The sequence below is a fragment of the Cyprinodon tularosa genome, unplaced genomic scaffold (assembly GCF_016077235.1).
Source record: "Cyprinodon tularosa strain WSP-4 unplaced genomic scaffold, ASM1607723v1 ctg179, whole genome shotgun sequence".
In the NCBI taxonomy this organism is placed as follows: domain Eukaryota; kingdom Metazoa; phylum Chordata; class Actinopteri; order Cyprinodontiformes; family Cyprinodontidae; genus Cyprinodon; species Cyprinodon tularosa.
This window is the reverse complement of record NW_024038602.1, coordinates 731715-754670: the sequence shown is the minus strand read 5'-3', so window position 1 is coordinate 754670 and position 22956 is coordinate 731715. Positions and strand designations below refer to the sequence as shown.

General features: G+C 38.2%; 1 protein-coding gene across 2 annotated transcripts in view; it reads left to right on the top strand.

Annotated features, from left to right (window-relative positions):
- The window catches only part of abl1 (c-abl oncogene 1, non-receptor tyrosine kinase), a 50341-nt gene that overhangs the window by 13846 nt on the left and 13539 nt on the right, over nucleotides 1–22956 (top strand). The window contains exon 1 of one of the 2 annotated variants that reach the window (XM_038282046.1): nucleotides 17945–18519. The exons of the other annotated variant lie outside the window; for it this stretch is intronic. Coding sequence (XP_038137974.1) covers nucleotides 18435–18519 — 85 coding nt within the window. The 5' untranslated portion in view covers nucleotides 17945–18434. Of the gene's footprint in view, nucleotides 1–17944; nucleotides 18520–22956 lie in introns of those variants that run through there. 2 annotated transcript variants of the gene reach the window in all.

The following is a 22956-nucleotide window of genomic DNA, read 5'->3' as shown; positions in this document are numbered from 1 at the left end:
CTCAATGAAGATCTGATCAAAATGTTTTTGTTAAGATGTGAAAACACTGTTGGTATCTCAAACATTAAACTCAGAATCTCAGATGTAACGTTTGTTTGAGAAAACAGTTGAAAAGTGAGTTTGGGGTTGTTCTTATCATTAGAAAAATGAAAAAAGGGCGTATTTGCCATACAAAGGCCCCGATAAAATAATTAAAATGGGAGGAAATGTTTTAAAATGTTCATGCGTTAAATTTCATTCAGATAGTGTCATTTTAAAAGATGAGATGGTTCTAAAATAAAAGCAATTACAAGGTGTTTTGTAGTGGCATTTGTTTGTGTGTGGGTTGATTATTTGGGGGGGGGGGGGGGGGGGGGCACAGCAGGCATTGTGCTCCCTGGAGGGGGGCTCACCCTTTCATACTTTAAAAACCCCTGATTTACAGTATGCTCACAGTAACTCCCATAAGAAACCTGGTTATTGCTTCAGGCAGCCAAATGGTCTGCATGGCCAAAATATGTTTTTTTTTTTTATCACCCACAGCCCTCTGCAATTTTTTTTTTTTAAAGTACATTTTCATGTTTCATGATATTTAAAATACTTGAAATTTCAAGCCCTCTGATTATGATAAATATAAAGTGTGCAATATAATGTGAAAACATGTTATTCTGAAGAAGTGGCAGCTTTATTTTCGGTATTTTGCTGTGGTGGTTTGTTATGATAAATTCTGTGTAGCAGAAATCCTGCTTGTCCAGTGAGCATTGATTTTTAACTTTGGCATTCAGATAGCAAAGCCGGAATAGATCTTATTCAAAGCATGGAGTCATCATGCTTTTTGTCAGTTTTTAAGGTCTGCGCTAATGGTTTGATAGGGAATTTTTCTTTGTATTATTTAAGCCACATAACCAGTGCCTGAAATTCACTTTTGAAATTGAGGGGAGGAATCTCCCTTTATATGATTAAAAGTGGGTTGATTTAAACATTTTGGGGGGGATTAATAGTTAATGACAACAGATCTTATGTGGTGCTAATCAAACCTCAGATTAATATGTCGCTTTCATTTTCCACCTTTTATCTTCCTAGCTGTTGTTTCAGCTGCTCTCTCTTGCTCTTTCCCTTGTTTGATCTATTTTTCTCACTGAACTGAGTGGTTAAAAGAAGAATATATTTTTTAGGATGTAATACCTTCCAAAACATTTTTGTAGAAAGTAAAACGTTTTAAGTAGTTCCTTTATTTCATCTTCATGCTGCACTTGTGCATCATTGATAGCTTTTGGCCATGACATTTTTAGCTCAATCTGCCTCACTGTCAAAGTGGCGGTGCAAAGTTGAGGTTTTACAGCTTTGGCTGGTAAAGGGTACGGGATCGTACATTTTACAGATGGAGCAGCTCATTCCACCAGGAAATTAGCTTGGGTCGGTTAGGTTGCTTAGTAATATTGATGCCTGTTGGAGAATCTGCAGTATCTGGGTCAATCCCAACGGCATCGCTTTTGATTTGTGTGGGGTTTTTTTTACAACCTGGTTCCTCTGTTTATACAATGATAGTTTTTTGTTTTAGCCAGTGATCCATATTTGGAATATTTAAAAGCTTAAAGACATTAAATATTATAACCACTGGCTTGCTAGTCAAAAACTAAACTGTGCTCTGAAGCTGCGTTCACACCGGAGGTGTTGGGGGATTAAAAAGTCTATGGGGTCAGCGCCTAGGGGTCCAGCAGCTCATTTGAGCGTCGGGAGCGGCGCATCTGATTGTTTGACGCTGGAGTTCATCAAAGTGAACTTTTGCCGCTGGACCCCGGAGCATCAACCAATTACAAAAGCTGATCCAGGAGTTTTTTTTTGGGGGGGGGTCACTACTTGTAAGCTGTCATTGCTTCTGCAGACATTCTGCATATGAAAAATAAATAGATATCAAGGGAGTTAAATTCCAAAGGTTATAAAATAAAAAATAAAAAAAAAGCTGGAAGAGCTCTGATCATTATTGCTGCACTAAAATATTTTCTTATGAACTATGGCGAAAAAGTTTATAAATACCCATTTTAGCTTAAAATGTTAAAACCTGCCGATGAAAAAATCTTTGTATATTCTGGTACATGAAGTTTTTAACCACAAACCTTAAAACTCTTTAGTGTAGTTTTACAAAACCACAGCTTATCATTCAGTAAACTGCATACTTTCTCCCTCTATCTATCTCCATGCTTACGCTAGCTGTAGCTGTAGCTGAGGGAAGGGGCGGGACAGAGCAGCTCAGCGCACAGCCAAAGTTTCTTTCAGCAAAAATAGAATTTTTTATTACGGCCACATATTGATTATTGATCCAGATGCCAAAATCGGCCCAATAAATTTGCTCAGCCTCTAGTTTTGGAACCGCTGTTCTAGAGAGACATTTGTTTCTCTCCTTATTTCAAATTTGCTCTAAGATTGTTGAAGAGGTTCAGTTGTGTTCAGGAAGATATTCTGCAATGCATTGGGGTACCGACAGGTGGAGTAATTGGAAGATCATGTGCAAATATCATCTTTATATTGTTAATTTGTCTCAAAAAGTAGCTTTAAGATGTGAAGCAATAAATGACCTAAAAAAGTAATCTTTCTTGTCAGTTTCTCAACGATAAGCCTTTTTTTAAAAGTACGTTTAGAGTTTTCAGGGCTGGAGAGCTCCATGCTGGCTAGCCATTCCAGATAAAGGCTCTGCAGCAGGGGCGTCTCTAGAGGGGTGGCCAGGGGGCCATGGCCAGCCCTAGCCAATCACTGGCCACCCCTATCAGGCGATGTGTTGTTCTCCTGGGATTTAATTCAATAGCCCTGAAACAAGCAGTTCTCCGCTAAGCCTGATGGTTGTAGCAGTGATGCCATCATGGGGAATTTTCTGCTTTGATTTAATGCTGGTGTGTTAACCAAAAACTCAATTCAAAAATGCAGCAAAAAAGCATTCACAATAATTAAGTACAAATACAGAGGACTAATATAGAATGTTTGCTCTCTTTTTTGTCTCTGCATTCACCTAGGATTCCTCTCTAAAGATAAAAATCATTACTAAACCCATTTAATGCATAAATTATGTAGAACCATAAACTCATTAAAACTGCAATAATGTATAAATAAGCACATAGCTTAATCAGCAAGGAACCTAATAAGAATCTGGTCTGTCTTCAGGGATTTGTTTGGAAAATATAGATATTGTGCGTGTTAACTTATGTTGGTTTGCTTTGATAAGTATAGACTGATCATAAGTTGTTTTGGCTACCATCAGCTTTCAGCCCCGCCAATGGTCGGGTGCCATGTTAATGTATAATAATAATTTAAAAAATAATGGATGGGTAGCTTTGGCATTTTTACTACAGATGTGTCTTGGTCCAACTTAGAAACTATAACATTTTAGTGGGGAACAGGTTAATGATATGGACTAACACATTTTAAAAAAGTTTCGTAAACATTGCAAGATTTTCATGTTTTTTTCATGTTTTTTTGCTTCCTGAAACTCCCAGTGATGACATTAATCATATCATACCCTACGGTCTCATCTTCTTTTACATTATAGAAATATTGGATTACTATTTGGGTTTAAATGTATCATTCCTGGTATCTGCAGGATGATTCTATTTTTTCACTAAACATTTAGTGCAAATATTTCCGATGTCTTTATGAATTTCTGCTAATGGGACTTAAGGCCATAATGAGGCAAATTATGTCCCAGTAGCAGCACATTTTACCTGATAACATGGCTGATGATTATACATGCATTGACAAGAAGTAAAAATCTATTTGCTTCTCCTTTCGTTTTTTCCAGAATGATTAGATTTAGGATTAAGATGTGAATTAAGTTTAGGTTAGGGTTAAATATGTACTAATAGTGGTTAGTTTTAGGGTCATTGTCAGGGTATAGGGCATAGACGGGGTTGACACTCTATATATAAAGACAAGTGTGTGTGTGTGTGTCTGATGAAAAACATTCCTTTTAGCCACTAATTATCTTTTTTTTTGCTGAAAGTTGAGGAATCTATAGAGTCTAGACACCAGAATCTCTTCCCATGATTCCTCCTTGCTGTGCATGTGTTTCTGTGCGTTTTTGTTGAGCACACACACTGACACACATTTAAAGAGTAACTCTTAGTAATGTTTGCTGAGTCCAGCTGTCAGGCCTCTGGTGGCTTGTCCCCTGACTTGTTTAACCATGTCTCCACATTTATGACATTAGACACTTCATTGCTATTCTATTATATCCATGTCATTACATTTATTACTTGGAGTTGTTACATTGCCCTGGGATTTTCCATACGTTTCTCTCATATTAGTTTATTAAATATTGGCCTGGTGCTAAAATATTTGGTACTTTTGGGATGATTGTAAAAATCATTTTTCTGCACTACGATTGTAATATTTCTGCAGAAGCCTTTTTCTGTCTTGAAAACACAATTGTCCCTGGCCAGATGACACATCACTTTCGATCATCATTTCCCCCCCTCATTAAGCCTTGTCTATGTGGGAAACAATTTCCCCTTTGTTTTCACACTAATTAATGACCAGTCTGAACAGTTACACAAAGACAGTAAGAGAATTTATAGTTTTACCATATCAGGACCAGCAGTCAGTGCTTAGTTTTTGACTAAATAAAAAGCTGCTGCACTAATTAACACCACGTCATAATTACTTCCAGTCACTGATTGGTTCATGTGACACGAATCAACAAGGAAATTTAGATTTTTGAACTTTTGCAAAAATCCCGCCAGATATATTTTATCGAATTTAAATCTGAAGGTATCTCATAGGTGAGAATCTTGGAGGTATGTTTAGGACTGCAGTCAGTAACACAGCTGAAGCAGTGTTACTGACTGCATACTCTCAATATCTCCTAGTACATGATTGAATTAAATATACCTTGCAAGCACTAGAGATTTCCTGTTCTTGTGAAATGGTCTCATAGTAAGACTGACCCTTCCCTGTGCTTCACAGTGGGCAAGGTGTTCTAGCCTTTATAGGTTCTTCCTCCACTGATCATACTGTTAATCCACATGGCCAGAGAGTTCAAATTTGGTCTCTCCAGAGAACAGTTTCCCCAAACCTTTGTGGTCTGACCGTGTGGTTTCTGGCATACTGGAGTGAACTCCCCTCATGCCTTGGAGTTGGCATGAGAACTGACATGGAGGTGTTCTACAACTTTGATATAGTTATTGCCCAGTAGGGGAGGTAAATATGTTGTCTGATTAGATATTATGCGTTCTGTCATATATTGTTTTTGAATGCATGCCATAATAGCTGTGTGTTAGAACAACAAATGAAAGTGTGAATTGACCGCACAACCATGACGGAAAATGGTAGAGACGGCTGCCTTGTCCTTGTCCTCATCTTGGACTGAGGGAGGGTTGCAGAAGCTTGAGAGTCCAAACAGCAGATAAACCGGAAACCTTCCAACCCAATGGTTATGTTTAATTTAAAGGTATACTATGCAACCAGTGTTGATTTTCCAGCGAGCCTCCCCCCAGAGGGCGAAAGTAAAAGTGCACTGTCGTAAATATGCACAGCTGTTCTCCTGGTTTCTCCGTCAAGCCAGGCGTGGTTGTTTTGAGCTTAGCAGACAGGCGAACGCAACGAATGACTAACACAGTGAAAGTATGAACATGCACACAGAGAGAGAGAAACCATTCCAATGTTACTTACAATCGCATCAGCAGAAACGCGAGGTCTGCGTCAGCCTTGCAGCCTTCTTTTTATTTTAGCTCTCGCCATTCGGAAAAAGCTTGCCCGATGTTCACCCGTGTACGACTCCTCTCTCTGTCCGGAGCCCTTTTCCTCTTTCTTGCCTGCTCCGACATCGGCTTTTGCTGTTTTCACGCTGGTTCCGCCATGATAACTGCACAAAGATCACCACTGTGCTAGCAACAAGCATGCTTTTAACTGGGGGCGTGTAGCAGTTCTCGCCGTAAAGCAAGACCGACTCTCACGAGACTTCTGAGCCTGTGGGTGCGGGTCGGTGCTCCTACAATTGCAAGTGCGGTATTTCCCCCACAGACCACCAGGGCGGCCGAGAATACCTTTGTTCAACCTGAAATGACTCATTTAATCATCCAAAACGTTATGGAACACATTAATTAACTGAAAAATGTTGCATAGTGTGCCTTTAAAGAATAGACATTGGGACCCAAGGTCCACAATCATTATCATGGTTTGTGACACAAGAGGGGCCTTTATCTATCAGTATGCGCCTTATTTTCTTGGCTGAAACCTGAGAATCTCCCATTTGTAGTTCTTCAGTTGTCACCAATGGATTTTTCTCCACCTTTCACATGAAATACCACACAGCAGACATGTTGGCATCCTATATATATTGTACCCAGGTATCATTTAAATGGCTTTTTAACTTGTAAATTATCTTAAAATTTTAAATGTCTTTCTTATCTTTTTATAACCATATCCTTGCTTTTGAAGGGAAATTGCCTCTTTTTGACACATAAACCATGTTACAAATAGACCAATGCTGTAGATAGAGCAAATGAGTATTGCAGACCTTTTTAATTGGCTTTATTGCTGCTTGTTATGGTTCAGTTCACATCTAAAGTATTTTTTTTTATGAGACTAAAATCAAAGCCTATGTTCTAGAGAGTGGTAATCTTGAATGAGTTTAATAATCTCTTCAAAGAGGTAATCAAAAAACACCTTAGCTGGTATATTAAAAAAGGTTGACATTCATTGTGCCTTTATCTGTTTTTACAAGTTCTTATTTGATCTGTTTGCAAACAAGATAAAATAAAAATACACTTAAATCTAGCAAAAATACTGTATTGGGGTTAATTAATTGTGAGGACAGCTGTATCTTTATGCAATATATATATAAGGTTTATTTATACTGTTCCTGGAGCCTTTTTTATAATCATAAACAGCCATCTAAGCTGTAGCTGTGTGATGATGTTGCCACAGCAGAGTTTGTTTTGGAGTTTTATTGTCCTGCTCGAGGGTGACACCCAGTGGTTTTCTGATGTTGCTTTTCTTTTCTTTATAGATTTCCTAATGACTACAATCTTTTTATGGTTTTTAGACATCATCCCAACTATTTTTGGGAAAAAAAGTTTCTTTTTCCTGCTGTAAAGAGTGCATTTCTCAACTTTTTAGCATGCAACTATAAATTCATCTGTTAAAGCTTTCTTTTTCCAACACTGTGATATTCAGTTTATTATTATATGCCACCTAAACATTTCCAGCTTGATGTTTGTATTCCTCTCAACTTGGTTTTGATATTTTCACCTGCACTCTTTCCATTGTAGCATGCTAAATTCCTCTGCACAGAAAATCAGGCCAATTGTGTAACCCTACTCAGTATGACCACATTCTTCTTGGGGTCCTGCCAAAAGTCTCTCTTGAGCCTGTCCGCTCTGCTTCCAAGTGAATCACATGCTTGTATCTGGTCTTTTGCACCAAAGGTGGGTTGAGTAATATTGCCTCTTTATGCACAGGGAAAAGTGGAGAAAGTTAAACATTAGGGCTTAGCTGTAGAAGAGAAACATGTGGTGATCTGTGCATTCCTGTCACAAATAACCAGTGCAACCCCCCCTCGTTTCTGTTTTATCATTGGTGACAATTTACGTTTTTATAAAGTGCTTAAAATGTTAATGCCTTTATTTTCCATGAAGCCTAAAATGATGTCTAAACATGGGGCAGGCTTTTTAACTGAAACATGTATCCCTGTTAGTTTGGTAAAACACACAACAATTCTCACTGATTGACCCTAACTTAGTCATTTGGGTTCAGGTCATTATTGCAAAACTTTTGTTCTAAAATCTGCAACTTTTGATTGGTTTTCTGAAAAAAATAAGTAATATTAACAGTCATGTCTGCTTTTAAACAAACATTGATTTGCAAGTCTAAGAAAACTAGGGGCATGTTTCATCATTTTATTTCTGGCATCTTAAAGTCAGACATGAAAATCCTTCACCTTTTGGTAATATTTGCCATGTTGAATCCCAAATTGGTTCAGAAAACCATTTTTGACTCGGTGATTTGATTGCTAGGAGTTTGGTGGATGTTGATATTTATGAAAGAAAGGTGATCACAAGGGGACAATAATTGTCAGTAAGTTAAACCAAGGGAATTAGTTTAGGGTTCATAAAAATAAATCCATTAAAAATATTTAGTACTTGATGAATGTTGGTTTTTCCATGAAAAAGCAGCCAAAGCTGGGACGCTGATTGATGCATTGGTACTGCCAGCAGATGGCAATGGAGTATAACAATGTTTACCGCAGTCAATTAGAAAATGACTAGGTAAACACTATCATGACGAATGTTTCCGTTTTCCATATAAATAGCTGTATTTCTAAAATGAACATATGGTTTATGGTGTTTTTGGTATATGCATATTATGTGACTGGGCACCTTTTTAATGATGTAAAACACCCCACAATTATTTTTATCAGATTTCTCTCTGACTTATTGACTTTATGATGTAGTTGATTAAACCTTAAATGATAACAAGTGCCAGAAAAAGTACGAAAAAATATTTACATTTAGTAACCAGGCTGGAATCAAATTAAATTGTAAACCAAATTAACACAGGTGTCCACCTTTTCTAACCTCGACAGATTTATCTGTAAATAGATTTGAAAGTTTGACCATGGTATCTTTTTAGTGTTAGAGCAACAGACGTAGTCTTTCCACTTCAGTTTGCATTAGCACATATATTGCATATATCTGCCTGCTCAGAGAGTGAAGTCCAAGTGAAGTCAGGAATGCAGCCTGGGAACTTGTCGCCACCTGGTTCCATGCACACATAAACATTCATGCAGGAAAAAATTCCCCCACTGGCGTTCCCCACTCCATGCCCAAGCAGGCCGTCACAGCTCCAGACACAGCTGTTGTTATCTGTACAGACAACCTGTTACCTCAGACGCCAAGAAGACAGAGCTGAGATCAGCTAGAATTTGCTTTCTTGTGGAGAAGGCATTGCTTGTCTTCCTCACCATCAGTCTATTCATATATCAGTTGAATATGATTTAAATTTTAAATTCTTCCTTTAACATACAGCTTCTCATTGCATTAAACTTCTCCTCATTGTGCTGTAAGAGGATAAGAGAAGGGCTGTAAAGCTAGTGGCATCTGGATCCAGTTAGACACTGAGAAAAGCCTGAGCAGTTTCACCAATGAAGCTCAGCAGTCTCATAGCCAGAGCTTCTACTCTGTGTATCTGTTGCTTTTTTTTTGCTCAGGCGGATACTCAGGCCGGGTCTTTCACAAGGCATATAGATAACATTTCCTACCATTTAAAGTTGATAGCAGAAAAATGTGCAAAAGGGCTGTTTGTCTGTATTTTTCTGTTAGTTTTCTGTGTAACTTTTTGTACTGCTAAATCACAGAATTATACCTAGAGAGATAAGCAACATTCCTAATTATTAAAGGATGTTGCTTACCTGAGATGGGGGAGCCAGTCCCTGGAAAAAAAGAGGTGCAGGGACGGGGTGCAGATGTTATTGAACACAGGGCCCCCACCCACGCAGACAGCCGGCCCCCTACCATAGGGCGCCGTGTCCAGATTACCCCCAGTATATGACCCATCCCAGCCCAGGACCCGCCACAGTCAGATCATGAAACAGCCAGGGCGAGACCCCAGCCGACACCAATTGGGGTTATTGGAGAAGTTCATTGTCAATATTGGCCAATTCTTAAAAGCTGCTATATCTCTGTAAGAAATGGAAAAGTTGATATGTCGTCGTTCTTCTGTCTGGTTGAATAGAACTGAGGTGCAGCAACTAAGGACAAAGATTCTGTTGGAATACCTTCCTAAGGGATAAATGCTGAGGTGCTTTTTTCCCTCCAGCATTCAGTCTGGGACCTTACTGCAATCAGAATTATTTTAATGAAATAATGAAATGATAAAATAAAAAAGTACCTGCAATGTCAGATTGGATTCGTAAGTTTGATATTATATACCGGTTAAAAAATATGTTATAAACACAAAGTTCAATTTTGAAAGGATGAATTGAGATGTTCAGACAGGACTCTGATGAACCAGCTCATTTAAAACATGTAAACTTTTATGACAATTTATTTTAAAAGAACTGAAATCTGCAGGCAGAGCGGCGTTACCACTCTGCTGTGCTTAGGTAAGGCTGTGGTGATAGAAAAGTAAAAGGCTTTATGCAAAACGTTTGCAGCGTTATAGTAAAAAGTCATGCTAGCAACTAGCAAAGTATATGGTGAAAGCTTTTGTGGAGACAAGTTTAACATCTGAGAGCAACCACAACCCCCCATTTAAAGTGTCTGTGTGTCTCCCTAGCCCGTAACATAATCAATGACCCCTTACACCGCCATTATGGACTGTTCTCCCTGCTGCCCTCTGGGAAGAGTCTTTGCAGTATTTAGTGCAGGTTCAGCAGATTCCGAAACAGCTTCTTCCCCACTGCCATCAAACTGTTGATTAACTTTAAATCATGTCACAGACTCTGCATCACACTGATAACACCAAACCAAAATACTGCATATTTGCACCATATATATTAATCCCCTGAACTTCCATATCAATGCTTTCTTGCACCATGTTTTTTCTCCTACACTGTTTACATTTGATCACTGCCACACTTTATGGAATGGAAAAGTTCGGAAGCTGTACAAAATGAAATTTTGTTTTATATACACAATTTGTATACAAAATGACAATAAAGGATGTCTAAGTCCAAGTCTGGATGCTGGATTACACTAAGAACAGAGAGCTACATCAATGGTTGCATCCACTTGAAATAAAGTGGCAAATAGACGTTTCACCACTTTTTAATCAGCAATTTTTAATATTCAGCAATATGATAGGTTGTTGTCTTTGTACAACGGGGTATTAGGGCCAGGCTAGAGATTATTTTTGTTTCGAGAATGAAGTTGTAACATTACTAGAATAAAGTCGGAATATTATAAGAATAAAGTTTAAAAAATAACGAGAATGAAGTCATCATACCACAACCCGTTTCAGAAAGAAAGCTTTGAGCTCCGACCAGCATATGACGGCCTTTCAACACCACCAAACATCAACCTGAGTCCAATTTGACATACTGCCTAAGTTGATGCTGGGATGCAAAAATATTTCATTATATGTCAAACCGATCCTCATTTTAGGGAAGAAAGTGCTTCTTGTAAAATTTGTCATAAAAGACAACTTTATGCTTATGATTTTATGACTATTGTCATTGCGACTATATTATATTTTTTACGACTTTATTCTCGAAAAAAAAAAATCTTTAGCTTTGCCCTAATACTCCGTTGTAGTTTTTTAATATACGGTATTCTTAATAAGTTTTATATCTACTAAAGTTAATTCAGTCAGTATTAAATACAGCTGGCAGAATAAATTATAAAAATATAACAATGTGTTTTTTATAATTGAACATGTTATGAAAAAATATTTATTCCATGATGTTAAGAAAATATCACTTTGATACAAAAGATAAATGTCAGATTTTTAAGAAAATGGGCGCTTGTAGGTCTAACATTTGTCAATGAATAAAATCAATTAACTTCTATTCATTAATATATAACTTGTATCCCTACATGTAATATCCTTATGGAGAATAATCCGTACTTTAACTGCTACTCAACTCCATTATTGAATATGTAAAATAATTACTTTAAATGTACTTGAAGGTTTCACTAAAAAGACCCCTCAGCATCTGTGATCATTGTCAGAAGAATCTTAATTCTTAAACTTAAGCTTCTTAAATGTCCAAGCCTCCCTGTAGACTACACTAAGTGGCAAATTAGAAGGAAATCTAAGTCCCCCAGCTTCATCTGCTGGTCTGCATGCCTCAGACACCCCGGCTGCAGTCACTAGAGAGCCAAGTAAACAGCCACATGTGCAAACATCCACGCAATACCTGCTTCCTGACTGTCCTTTTTTCCCCCTTTACTCTTGACTTTCACTGATAGTTTGAAATTTAGTGAGGTAAAAAAAAAAAAAAAAAAAAGTTATATCAAATTTTTTATATAGGGGGGAAAAAGCATCAGGAACAGCTTTCGGCCCCCTGGCCTTTTCCACGCTCTGTTATTAGAAAGCTTGTTTGGTTTAAGTGTTACTATAATAACTCCTTTCCACATAATTGATGGGCAGGATTTGTGTTGAGTGTGAGCAGGCACCATTTTACCACTGTCAGTGCGATTGTGTTTTTATTCTTACATGCCAAGTCTAATACTTTCTTAGCTGTGAAATGTAAAGTCAGAAAACATCAGTCATTGTACCAGCGTACTAGTATATCAGTAAGGTTTGGAGGAAAGAGTCCAGGAGGAGAGAGAAAGAAAGCAGGAGCAACCATGTCGTGGGTGGATGTACGTCAGCTAACCGTTACCATTAGTGCACAGTATAGCACTCGAGCTGTTCTGCTATGAGCTCATATCCAAACAATGTGCTTCGTGCCTCTCCATCTGCAACCTTTTTTCCTCTTGCCTCCATTTTTTTTATGGCCTCTCCTCTCTTGCCCTCATCCTCTCATCTTCCCCAACACTATGTGGCTGCGGTAAGTTAATAGGCCTTCCTTCTGAGTTTGAGGAAGCCTGCATTTCTTTATAATTGGTGTTTTGGGGTGGTGGATGAGAAGTAGGCAAATGTTTGCCATACCAACACTGAAGTGAGGGGGGTGGGGGTAGAGGGGTTTGCATAGTGAGAATGCTAGAAGTCCTACTAATGCCATGTTGACAGATTCCTGTGATGGCTAATCTGCAAATATCCAACATGATATCAAGCCTTTTATGTTGTCGCACACAGACTCTATACCGTAGTTTGATTGGCTGCTCAACCTGTTTCCTTGCATATGATATATTTTTTTGTTATTTTGATAAAGATTTTTTGATACTCTAGAACAAATATCTCGTATTCAAGCATCCAGTTTTTACGTCCTTTCAGTTTTTATCTTATTTTTTTGAATAGGCTGTCATTACACTGCTTAATATAAGGTATATCGTTGGTTTTGTGTGTTTGCCTTTTGGTTTAAAGTCTTGATTTTTTTTTATGTAAAAGTTTAAATTTGTCTGTTCAGAGCTCTTATACAGAAATATATGGAAATTATTGTTTTTCTAGCAGACCTGGAGTGAATTCTCTTTTACTATTAAAGTTGGAGCAGAGGCAGCATCACACGTGTGGCTAACATCACTAAAACTGAACTGTCTGCCTACCAACTATCTAGCTTTATCTTAACTTTTAGATTATTTTATAGTTATCGGACATTTTCAAACCGACAGTGTTCCAGGGCAGATGATAAAAGACGGAAATGTGAACTGATTTAGCTTTTATTTTATCTGGTTAAAGTGATGTGCTTTCTCTCTCTTGCTGAATGGTTCACAGTTGTGTTAGAAGGAAGAAAAAAAACATTTTGGGAATAAACCACAAAAAAAAAAATGTGTGTGTTCTCTAAATTTTTAATATCCAGGATACTCAAATATTATCATTTTGAGTTTTCTTTACTGGGTAAACCAGCTTTCCCCCAAAATAGTTGCTTGCAGCTTTGTTTATTTGGAATCCAATGAAGCAAGGACAGGGCTAATATTTACTTTTTGTCATTTTGTACCCAGCAGTCATTGATGTGACTTATCTCAGAAATCCGTTTACTGGAAAATCATTACCAGACTTTGTGAAAGGCAGCTGCCTTTGTCATAAAGTTAGCAGGATTAACTTTAATCACCATCACTGGCCGTTTATGTTGACTATATAACAGAGACCAACTGGAAGTGGACTAAAACACACACACACACACACACACCAAAAAGCACTAGATTTACAAATGTTGGAATCTTTGGGACTCTATGGTATTTTACCTTTGGGTTATTGTACCGTCCTTCACATTCAGTAAGGTGGATTGCTATTATCAAGAAATCAAACATGAATTAGAAAATAGTGATGCAAACCAAGTGTATTGAAAAATGCTTTTTAATACAGAGGTTTAATGGTTGTTACCAGAACCCGTATTTGAAACACTTTATACACTCACCGGCCACTTTATTAGGTACCCCATGCTAGTAACGGGTTGGACCCCCTTTTGCCTTCAGAACTGCCTCAGTTCTTCGTGGCATAGATTCAACAAGGTGCTGGAAGCATTCCTCAGGGAGTTTGGTCCATATTGACATGATGGCATCACACAGTTGCCGCAGATTTGTCGGCTGCACATCCATGATGCGAATCTCCCGTTCCACCACATCCCAAAGATGTTCTATTGGATTGAGATCTGGTGACTGTGGAGGCCATTTGAGTACAGTGAACTCATTGTCATGTTCAAGAAACCAGTCTGAGATGATTCCAGCTTTATGACATGGCGCATTATCCTGCTGAAAGTAGCCATCAGAAGTTGGGTACATTGTGGTCATAAAGGGATGGACATGGTCAGCAACAATACTCAGGTAGGCTGTGGCGTTGCAACGAGGCTCAATTGGTACCAAGGGGCCCAAAGAGTGCCAAGAAAATATTCCCCACACCATGACACCACCAGCCTGAACCGTTGATACAAGGCAGGATGGATCCATGCTTTCATGTTGTAGACGCCAAATTCTGACCCTACCATCCGAATGTCGCAGCAGAAATCGACACTCATCAGACCAGGCAACGTTTTTCCAATCTTCTATTGTCCAATTTTGATGAGCTTGTGCAAATTGTAGCCTCAGTTTCCTGTTCTTAGCTGAAAGGAGTGGCACCCGGTGTGGTCTTCTGCTGCTGTAGCCCATCTGCCTCAAAGTTCGACGTACTGTGCGTTCAGAGATGCTCTTCTGCCCACCTTGGTTGTAACGGGTGGTTATTTGAGTCACTGTTGCCCTTCTATCAGCTCGAACAAGTCTGGCCATTCTCCTCTGACCTCTGGCATCAACAAGGCATTTCCGCCCACAGAACTGCCGCTCACTGGATGTTTTTTCTTTTTCGGACCATTCTCTGTAAACCCTAGAGATGGTTGTGCGTGAAAATCCCAGTAGATCAGCAGTTTCTGAAATACTCAGACCAGCCCTTCTGGCACCAACAATCATGCCACATTCAAAGTCACTCAAATCACCTTTCTTCCCCATACTGATGCTCGGTTTGAACTGCAGGAGATTGTCTTGACCATATCTACATGCCTAAATGCACTGAGTTGCCGCCATGTGATTGGCTGCTTAGAAATTAAGTGTTAACGACCATTTGGACAGGTGTACCTAATAAAGTGGCCGGTGAGTGTATTTTCCCCATTTTTGTTTAAAAGTTAGTTAGTTTCCCGATGAACCACACTTGATATTTTAGGCTTTGTTCATGCAGTTGGTAGCGAAAACACATTTCGTATGCATTGTAGAAGCACAGAGCACAATTCAATCTTTTTTTTAAACTATGTAGCCTTTTTTTTTCTCCTTGCATTTTGTATTAATAAAATGTGAAACATATATTAAATGAACAGAATCAAATATAAATAGCAATCCTTTCCGTCCAACACAACATGTTTATTCTGTAATGAAACAATTTACTTTAAAGCGGTCTAGTCATTTCCTATGACTTTCTCAAGTTTCTATGGCTGTAGCTCACTACGGTTTCATACAAAGGCTTTTTTAAATTATGGCACCTTGTTTGCTTAGTTTATTTCATTTTTGTTTTATCCTTTTTCTTTTCTTTCTTTCTTTTTTTTTTTTTGACCATATATAAGGTATTCCACATGCATGCAATGAATGAAAAGACACACAGCGTATATAGTGCTGAAAAAACTCTTTCTGAAACATCTAAAGAAAGTAAAACCAGAGCTGTGTCTGAACACCCGCCCTAACCCCTAGATCCCTCAATCACTAAAAAGAGCAGGGACTATATTGCAGACTTTATAGTATTCTCAGTTAACTGACCGTTCAGACAAATGATCACTACTTTTCGCCTCCTGTTGGTCATGTGACTCTGCCTCTCTTGCACGGTGCCTGCACCATAGTTATTTGTCGCCGCCGTCCGGTAGTGACAGCCAATCCCATAATGCTGTGCGAGGAGACCTCTCTGCGAAAAGCATTCCAGGATATGCTCATCTGGTAACCATGGATGATCTCCACTTTTCTTGGTGCATTGTGGGAAAAAGTACACTACTTTTTGATCCACTAGACCTTGGAACACATAGCGCCCTTAATAGTGATCAGGGCAGAGATTTTTTACACAGCCCTCGTCTTCGGGAAACACGGGAATACGTCGTTAAAGATTTACGTCATTTAACTATTTAGTCGTTTTTATTAAGATGATTAGAGTGGAAATTTAAACATATTTACCTTTTGCTATATATCTTAACATGCAGCCACAGCTTCATAGTGCTGCACTGCTATAAAAGTAAATTTACCTAATAAATTAAATGTACTGCTTCAGGACATCAGGATACGGAAGATGATTAGGACCACTGGAAAAAATAAAGTAACCGATTTTTTTTTTTTTTTTTTTTTTTGTTTAATATGGGAAAAAATTCAGAATTCTGACTTAAATCTCTGAAGTTTTACCATATTAAAATAAAATAAAAAAAATCCAGTGACCCTAATCCTCTAACATACTAGCTTCATCGAGTCGGGAAGTGTTTAATCAAAGAGGTCAAAACTATTGAAATTGGTTAAATCATACTCCTATCCCTTTCCCACTGACCAAAAAACCTGTTTAAACCCGGGGAAAAAACGGCTTTTAGTGGCAGTGGGAACAGCTCATTGTCGCGTGTCTACTCGGGTCAAATGACTTGGCAAGTGAACTGCGTTAAAATCGCCTCGACTCTGATTGGCATGTTGTGGGAACACTAGACCCGGGTTGACCCTCTAAATAACATGACACCATTGAGCACAACGTACAGACACACCAAGCCAGTCGCTTCTTATTTAGCAGGCCGAAACAGCTCTGTTTACATTCGATAAACATGGTACAGTGCTGATGAAAGGGATGTGGAAAAATACCAGAGGGAAACAATAAAGCACACTTACTACGCTCTGGCTCCTGTCCATGTTGCCCTCCATTATTTACTTCCCTGATTTCCATCGCACTGTCTACATCAGCGTGATGCCGTCATCAGAAACACAGCTTGTCAAATGCGAAAAGAGCCAAAAGCTGGTTGTTAGCCGGTCCCGATTTTGAAAATCTGGGCTTTTAGTGGCAAAGTGGCTCTACTGATGCTTGCATTGAACAAAAGGTGAAACAAAAGTTGTAAGAATAAACCAATTTATATTGACATCTCTTTAAATGTTATCAGTTGATAATGGAAAGAAAAAAAATCACCATTTTTATTAGATTTTCTCTGATAAACAAGTGACTGCCCATGTCTAGAGGAAAGTACCATGTTTGTTAAAGAGGTAGAGTTCCACTAGTATGTCAATATTTAACTGCTAATCTATATATTTGGTTTTATGCAGCTTGCTAAGTAGATTTCTGCTCCCTCCACTCAGGGTCACTAATGCAATCACATTTATTTAGATAACAAAAAATAAAATAATGTTCTAATTGTCAGTTGGATGTGTTCAGATGGTCTCTTTAACTCCCGTTTAGAATAAAAAAAAGATGTGTAGTGCAGGAAGAATGAGTAAATGTTAGTTTTAGTTGAGAGCTGAAGTTATGACTGTGACGGCACAGTCCTGTTTCCAGAAATGATTCGTTAACCTGTAAACATTTCAGAGTGGAGATAGAGAGGGAACATGATAGAGAACATGATAGAGGACAGAGAATGGTAGAAAGACAGGGAGGGGGAAGGGTTTGAAAAGTTGGAGGAGGAGCATATTTTAGTCACAGTTTGACTTTAAAGGAAAATTGTTTCAGATGTTTTCAGAATTTAAACTACATGGGTAATAAGAGTTAAAAGGTTTGTAGCCATTACAATAAAAGCTGATATAACGTGTGGATGCCTGAGAGATGTTGGTGATCTTCTCGAAGTGTGTGTGTGTGTGTGTGTGTGTGTGTGTGTGTGTGTGTGTGTGTGTGTGTGTGTGTGTGTGTGTGTGTGTGTGTGGTGTAGCGGTCTCTTCCTCCTACTTTTTGGAGGTGGGAGGGCTCAGCTGATGTCATTGAGTGGAGCAGGGAGAGCTTGAAAGAGGCCCTTTGTTGGCTGCTGTAGCACGAGTGGTCCCTGTGCTTCGGATAGCCGCTCACACTGGGGACAAGAGAGAGGAATGGCAAGGCTCAGACTACCCTAACACCCGCTTAACTGGCATTTCTATAAACCTATCCATAATCTGGATACAACCTGCTTTTCTGGATTTCTATTTTGGTTTTTTTTCTCTTAAGCGGAGGTAGCTAAAAGCCCTAAATTCAACGAGGCAGCGGGAAAAAAAAAACATGGAGACGAGAAGAAAAAGTTTGTAGACTTTGCTTGTGAAAAGGAAAGTGAAGTTAAGAAGGATTTTTCAGCAGCTGGAACCACCTGAGAAAAGCAAAAGCAAATCTTAACTGGAGCTCGTCTATCTTTGGGACAGATGTAGACAGAAACGCTGAAGTGACGTTTAATTAATCAAGCTATCTTAATTTCAGCTGGAAGGAGGGGGGAAAAAAAGCAGATGAAAATGTTGGAGATATGCCTAAAATTGGTGGGGTGTAAATCTAAGAAAGGTCTCTCGTCATCCTCCAGCTGTTACTTGGAAGGTAAGAAAACCATAATTATCTTTTAACTATGTTTTAGAATTCGCTTTGCAGATATTTAAAGCAGATTTTATTTCGAAAGGTGACAAAAGGTAGACAGACGGAGCTAAAGAGTAAATAACAAGAAAAGGTTTTGCAACATTAAGGCTTAACGATGACTTCTGAGATGTGGAAACTAAAGAGTGGGGAGGGTAAGCACAGAGTTAAGCACAGGGGAGGGTGAAAGAGGCCAGACACTCTGGCTGGCTACAGAGGAAAAAAAAAGTGGGAAAAAAGACAGCGAAAAGAATACAAGGAAACCTGACTCCTGGCCATGTCCCACTTAACTCTTGTTTAGGAGGGGAGGGGGATCTAATCTCGGTCTGCGCTTTTCGCTTCATTGTTGTACTTTATTGCTTCATTAGTTTTCAGTTTGCCTATACATGTTTAGAAAGACTTATTGACATAAATGTTTTAATGCGTTCAGATTAAGTGCCTGTGATTTTCATAATGATGCAATGGACAGGGGGAAAGTCTTCAATAATAAAGGTGGAACATCAAATCTCAAAATATTCCCCCTGAATTAAGATCCTGAAGCAGGACAACCTTTTTTCGTGGTATGATTTCTTCTGATTGGCAGACTTTCAACACTTATGGTCATATAGTAAATAATTCAATGATCGATTTTTTTCTACACACATTTATTTTCCTTTTTAGTTGTTTCCTGCTCTCCGTCATTGACTTCCTGTCTAATTATTCCCTTCTTAGTCTAATCCAATAAATACAATGGGAAGGTCCATTGCATCCATGTCCATTGTCTAAAAGTGTTTTACTAGAGTTTGTTTAGATGTGGAACCAGTTTAGTTCCTTGGTTTTAATCATTAATTCCTTTTTTTACTGTGCAGCAGAAGTGTCAATAATACTTTTTTACACAACAAGTAAGAGTACAATTCCTTTAACAATTTTGAAAGGTCCAAATGGCCTTAAACGTTTCTTTTCTGTTTGTTTTGCAATACTAGAGCTAACCTGGGCATACCTGTGGGTTTATGTTAAAGCAACACCTCAAATATATGGCTTCTTTGTGGGAATTGCTAAAAAATGAAAATAGTTAAACAACATATCAAGAGGAGAAATGTGGGCCTTCATGAGTCTAGTTGATCTGGGTATAGTTTTCCTGATGCCTGAAGGTTTCATTCATTTGTTCAAACTACAATACAAGTATGATGATAGCGAAAATGTTGAACCGTCATGTAGTTAACATGGATAAGATCGGGTTGAACCATTTTGGCAAAATTTAAAATTGTGATTATTTTTACCCAATATTGTGATTTTAATTTCCTTTGAACGAATGTCAAGCGTGTAGATGTTTTACTCCAGGTTTTAATTTTTTGATAATCCAGAGTCCGTTGCTGCAGGACTTTACTGTAACCTTCATTTGGAAAAGTGCTCACTTCTACTGGTATGCATAGATCTGCATGCTTGCAGGAACGATATTTGCTTTTTTTGTGGAAGCAAACCCACTTTAAACATATTACCCTAATTAAAGGGCTGGAGTAAGAATTTTTTTTTTCTCAGACTCGTGAAATGTAATCAGACCAGAATTGAGTACCTCTGCAATTTGACAATCACCTTTTCTTCAATTGCATTTAAATTGCAAATTGGTCAAACAACCTCTTCAATGCTTTGGTTTTATTGGTGTATTGTCAACAACCAGAAATTTCAACACATATTTTCGTACAAAACGAAGCATACCTAAACCGTAAGCATCACCTTTTAAAAGAACAATTTGCAAAAATTGTTACAAAACAATGGAGGAAAATGTGGTCCTGTAGATCACTCTTAGGGTAGACCCTCTTAAGGTTGGCTGCAGACCATTGTATTTGTTTAGCATTATTTCAAGACTCTTTTCTGGTTTTGGGGATAGAATACGTTGTACTCCAGCCTCTATTGCTCCCAACTGACAATCTTTGGTCATTTTTTACTAAGAATATTAAAGAAAAGCCAGTGATCGGAATACATCCCTAATTAGAAACCCAACAACGTTTGTCTGATGGAAAAAGGGAAGTAGGTAGAGTATTTCCAAATTTGATTAAGACATAAAATATCACTCATCATTAAATGAGCATGTTATCATGAGGTCTGCCTTATAGGCCTATTGTTCGTTCAAAACCCGATTTAATTAAGGTTTAGTATGTCTTTAACAAATTATCTACTAACCGCTGTTTTTAGATGTTTGCATGATAGAAATTGAGGCCATTTTAAAATAAATTCTGAAACAGCAGCTTGACTTTAGAACATGACCTCTGGTTTTAATGCCTTGCACCTGGCCGGATCCAGAAAGGGGGATGGAGGTGGAAATATTAGGGGTTGAATAGGCCAACTGAAAGAACTGACTGATGCACCCATCTAATAAGTGTGCAGTTCCTGCTGCTAAGAGAAGTTTCACTATGGAATTAATAGATTTTCCATAGAGGTCACCTTATTTCAATTCAGTAATTTAATTTGTTCTTTACACTAGAGCTGAAAATCTTGCTAGGAACTGTGTATGCAGTATCTAACCTGGCAGTAGCCACATTAATATGTGTAGAACTGAGTTGAGTTCTACGTTATCAATCTGGGGTGGCTGCCGTTCAGTCTGTTCATGAAAAGGAGGGATATTTAGTACAATACTTCGAATAGTTGGGTTGACGTGCTAGCTAGTACCAGCCTTCCATAATTTTTTTATAATTCATTCAATCGAAGCAGCAAATCCTGACGTTTTCACAACAAGCAGAGTAAGCTGATAATTCAAACTTTTTCCAAATCCTTCAGGAAGAAAAGCAAAGACATCTTTCCCATCTACAAATGCACAAAGTGCTTCTCTTTGCTCCTTTTTTAAGCAGGAAATTGTTGCTACTTTGGTTAAAACAGAGTCAACTGTGGTATGGACAGGTGAGTCCTCCAGCGTAGCCATGTTTCTAATCCCCTGGCAAGGCCCTTCTGACTATTGTTATTCCTACAAAAAACACTTCTGGCAAGTCATTGGTCCGACGCGCTGGTTGTTATGAGACGGCCGTATTAGCAGGAGTCTTTCAAGTTTGCATTGTTGTTAGACTGAAAACACAGATCTCGTAACAATCCAGCTTGCAGGACGCAATGTTAGCATGTTTTAGGCCAGGAGCGTTAGGGTGCTAGCTGAAGCTGGTGTCATTCCTTTCAGGGAAAAGGCTTCTATTTTGAACAGATGTCCTCTCATCAGATGGAATGAAAATTGTGTTTTTGATTTTAATGAAGGAAAAAATTTGGGATTATTGAAACACCTGGGATCTGTTCAAGACTTTTAAAGTTTAGAGTTGTTGCCATTGGAGGGACAGGTAGATTTCACAAGAAGGAAAGAACATCACATTGAAAGATTGAGGTAAAGTATTAAGAGCCGTCCCCAGAATTTGGTCAGTCAGTAACTTAAAGTTGGGCACAAATGGGTCTTTAACGTATCCTATGATGCTTAGCATTCTACCAAGTCTATTACAATGTTGTAAACTCCAGATATGGGTACCGTTTAAGGTTAGAGCTGAATAGGTGTCTTTAAGCAAGGTGTCCTATCAAATCAACTCTGTTACAACAGTTGTCTGTAAATAAATAGTCCCATTTAGGCAATTGGACGCCAAACTGCACAATATTTGACAATGTTTTATCTAATGCAAAGGAAATATATGGACATTTTTTGGGTTATTCTTACTAACCTTAAATAATAAATATTGTTTTTGGAGTTACAGCAGTGGAGGACTCCCAAGTAAGCTCTTGAGTTTCTTAATCCTTTAAATTAAAACTTTTTCTGCATAATCTCTTGCCTCACTTTTACTTCAGTACAGTGCAGTCATGGCTGTGAATTCTTTACAAGCTTCACTCTCATTTAATCATTTAGACACACACCTCAGATATGACTCCAATTCATGCTGTCATTTCTTCCTACTTGCAGCTATGCAGAGCTTTAGTCTGATCACTAATTGCCCCCTTTCGTTTCCTCTCTGGTTTACTCTGTGAATTTCATTTTTCACTGAATTTTTTCTTCCTCATGTCTCTTTTATTTGGGCCAGAATGCATCTGCAAGTCCTTGCATAAAAAGCAGCAGTATTTGAAGCCTTTTACGTGTATTTGTATGATCACGGCTGCTGGCATGCACAGTAGGGTTGTCACGATACTAAATTTTTCAACTCGATACCGATACTAAGGAAAATATTCGATACTCGATACCATTTTCGATACCACAAGGATAAAATTTCAACTGAAATATTTTGATTAATAATTAAAATACAATAAATAAATAAATACAATAAACAATAAGAACAACATTTTGAGGTTGTTTTCTGTGCACAGTATTTAGCAAGCTTGATAAAAAACTTACAAAATTAAAATTAAGTTTTCCTTACTTGGCTATGCTTTGCACACATAACAATGACACTAGCCAAACCGGTTAAGAAA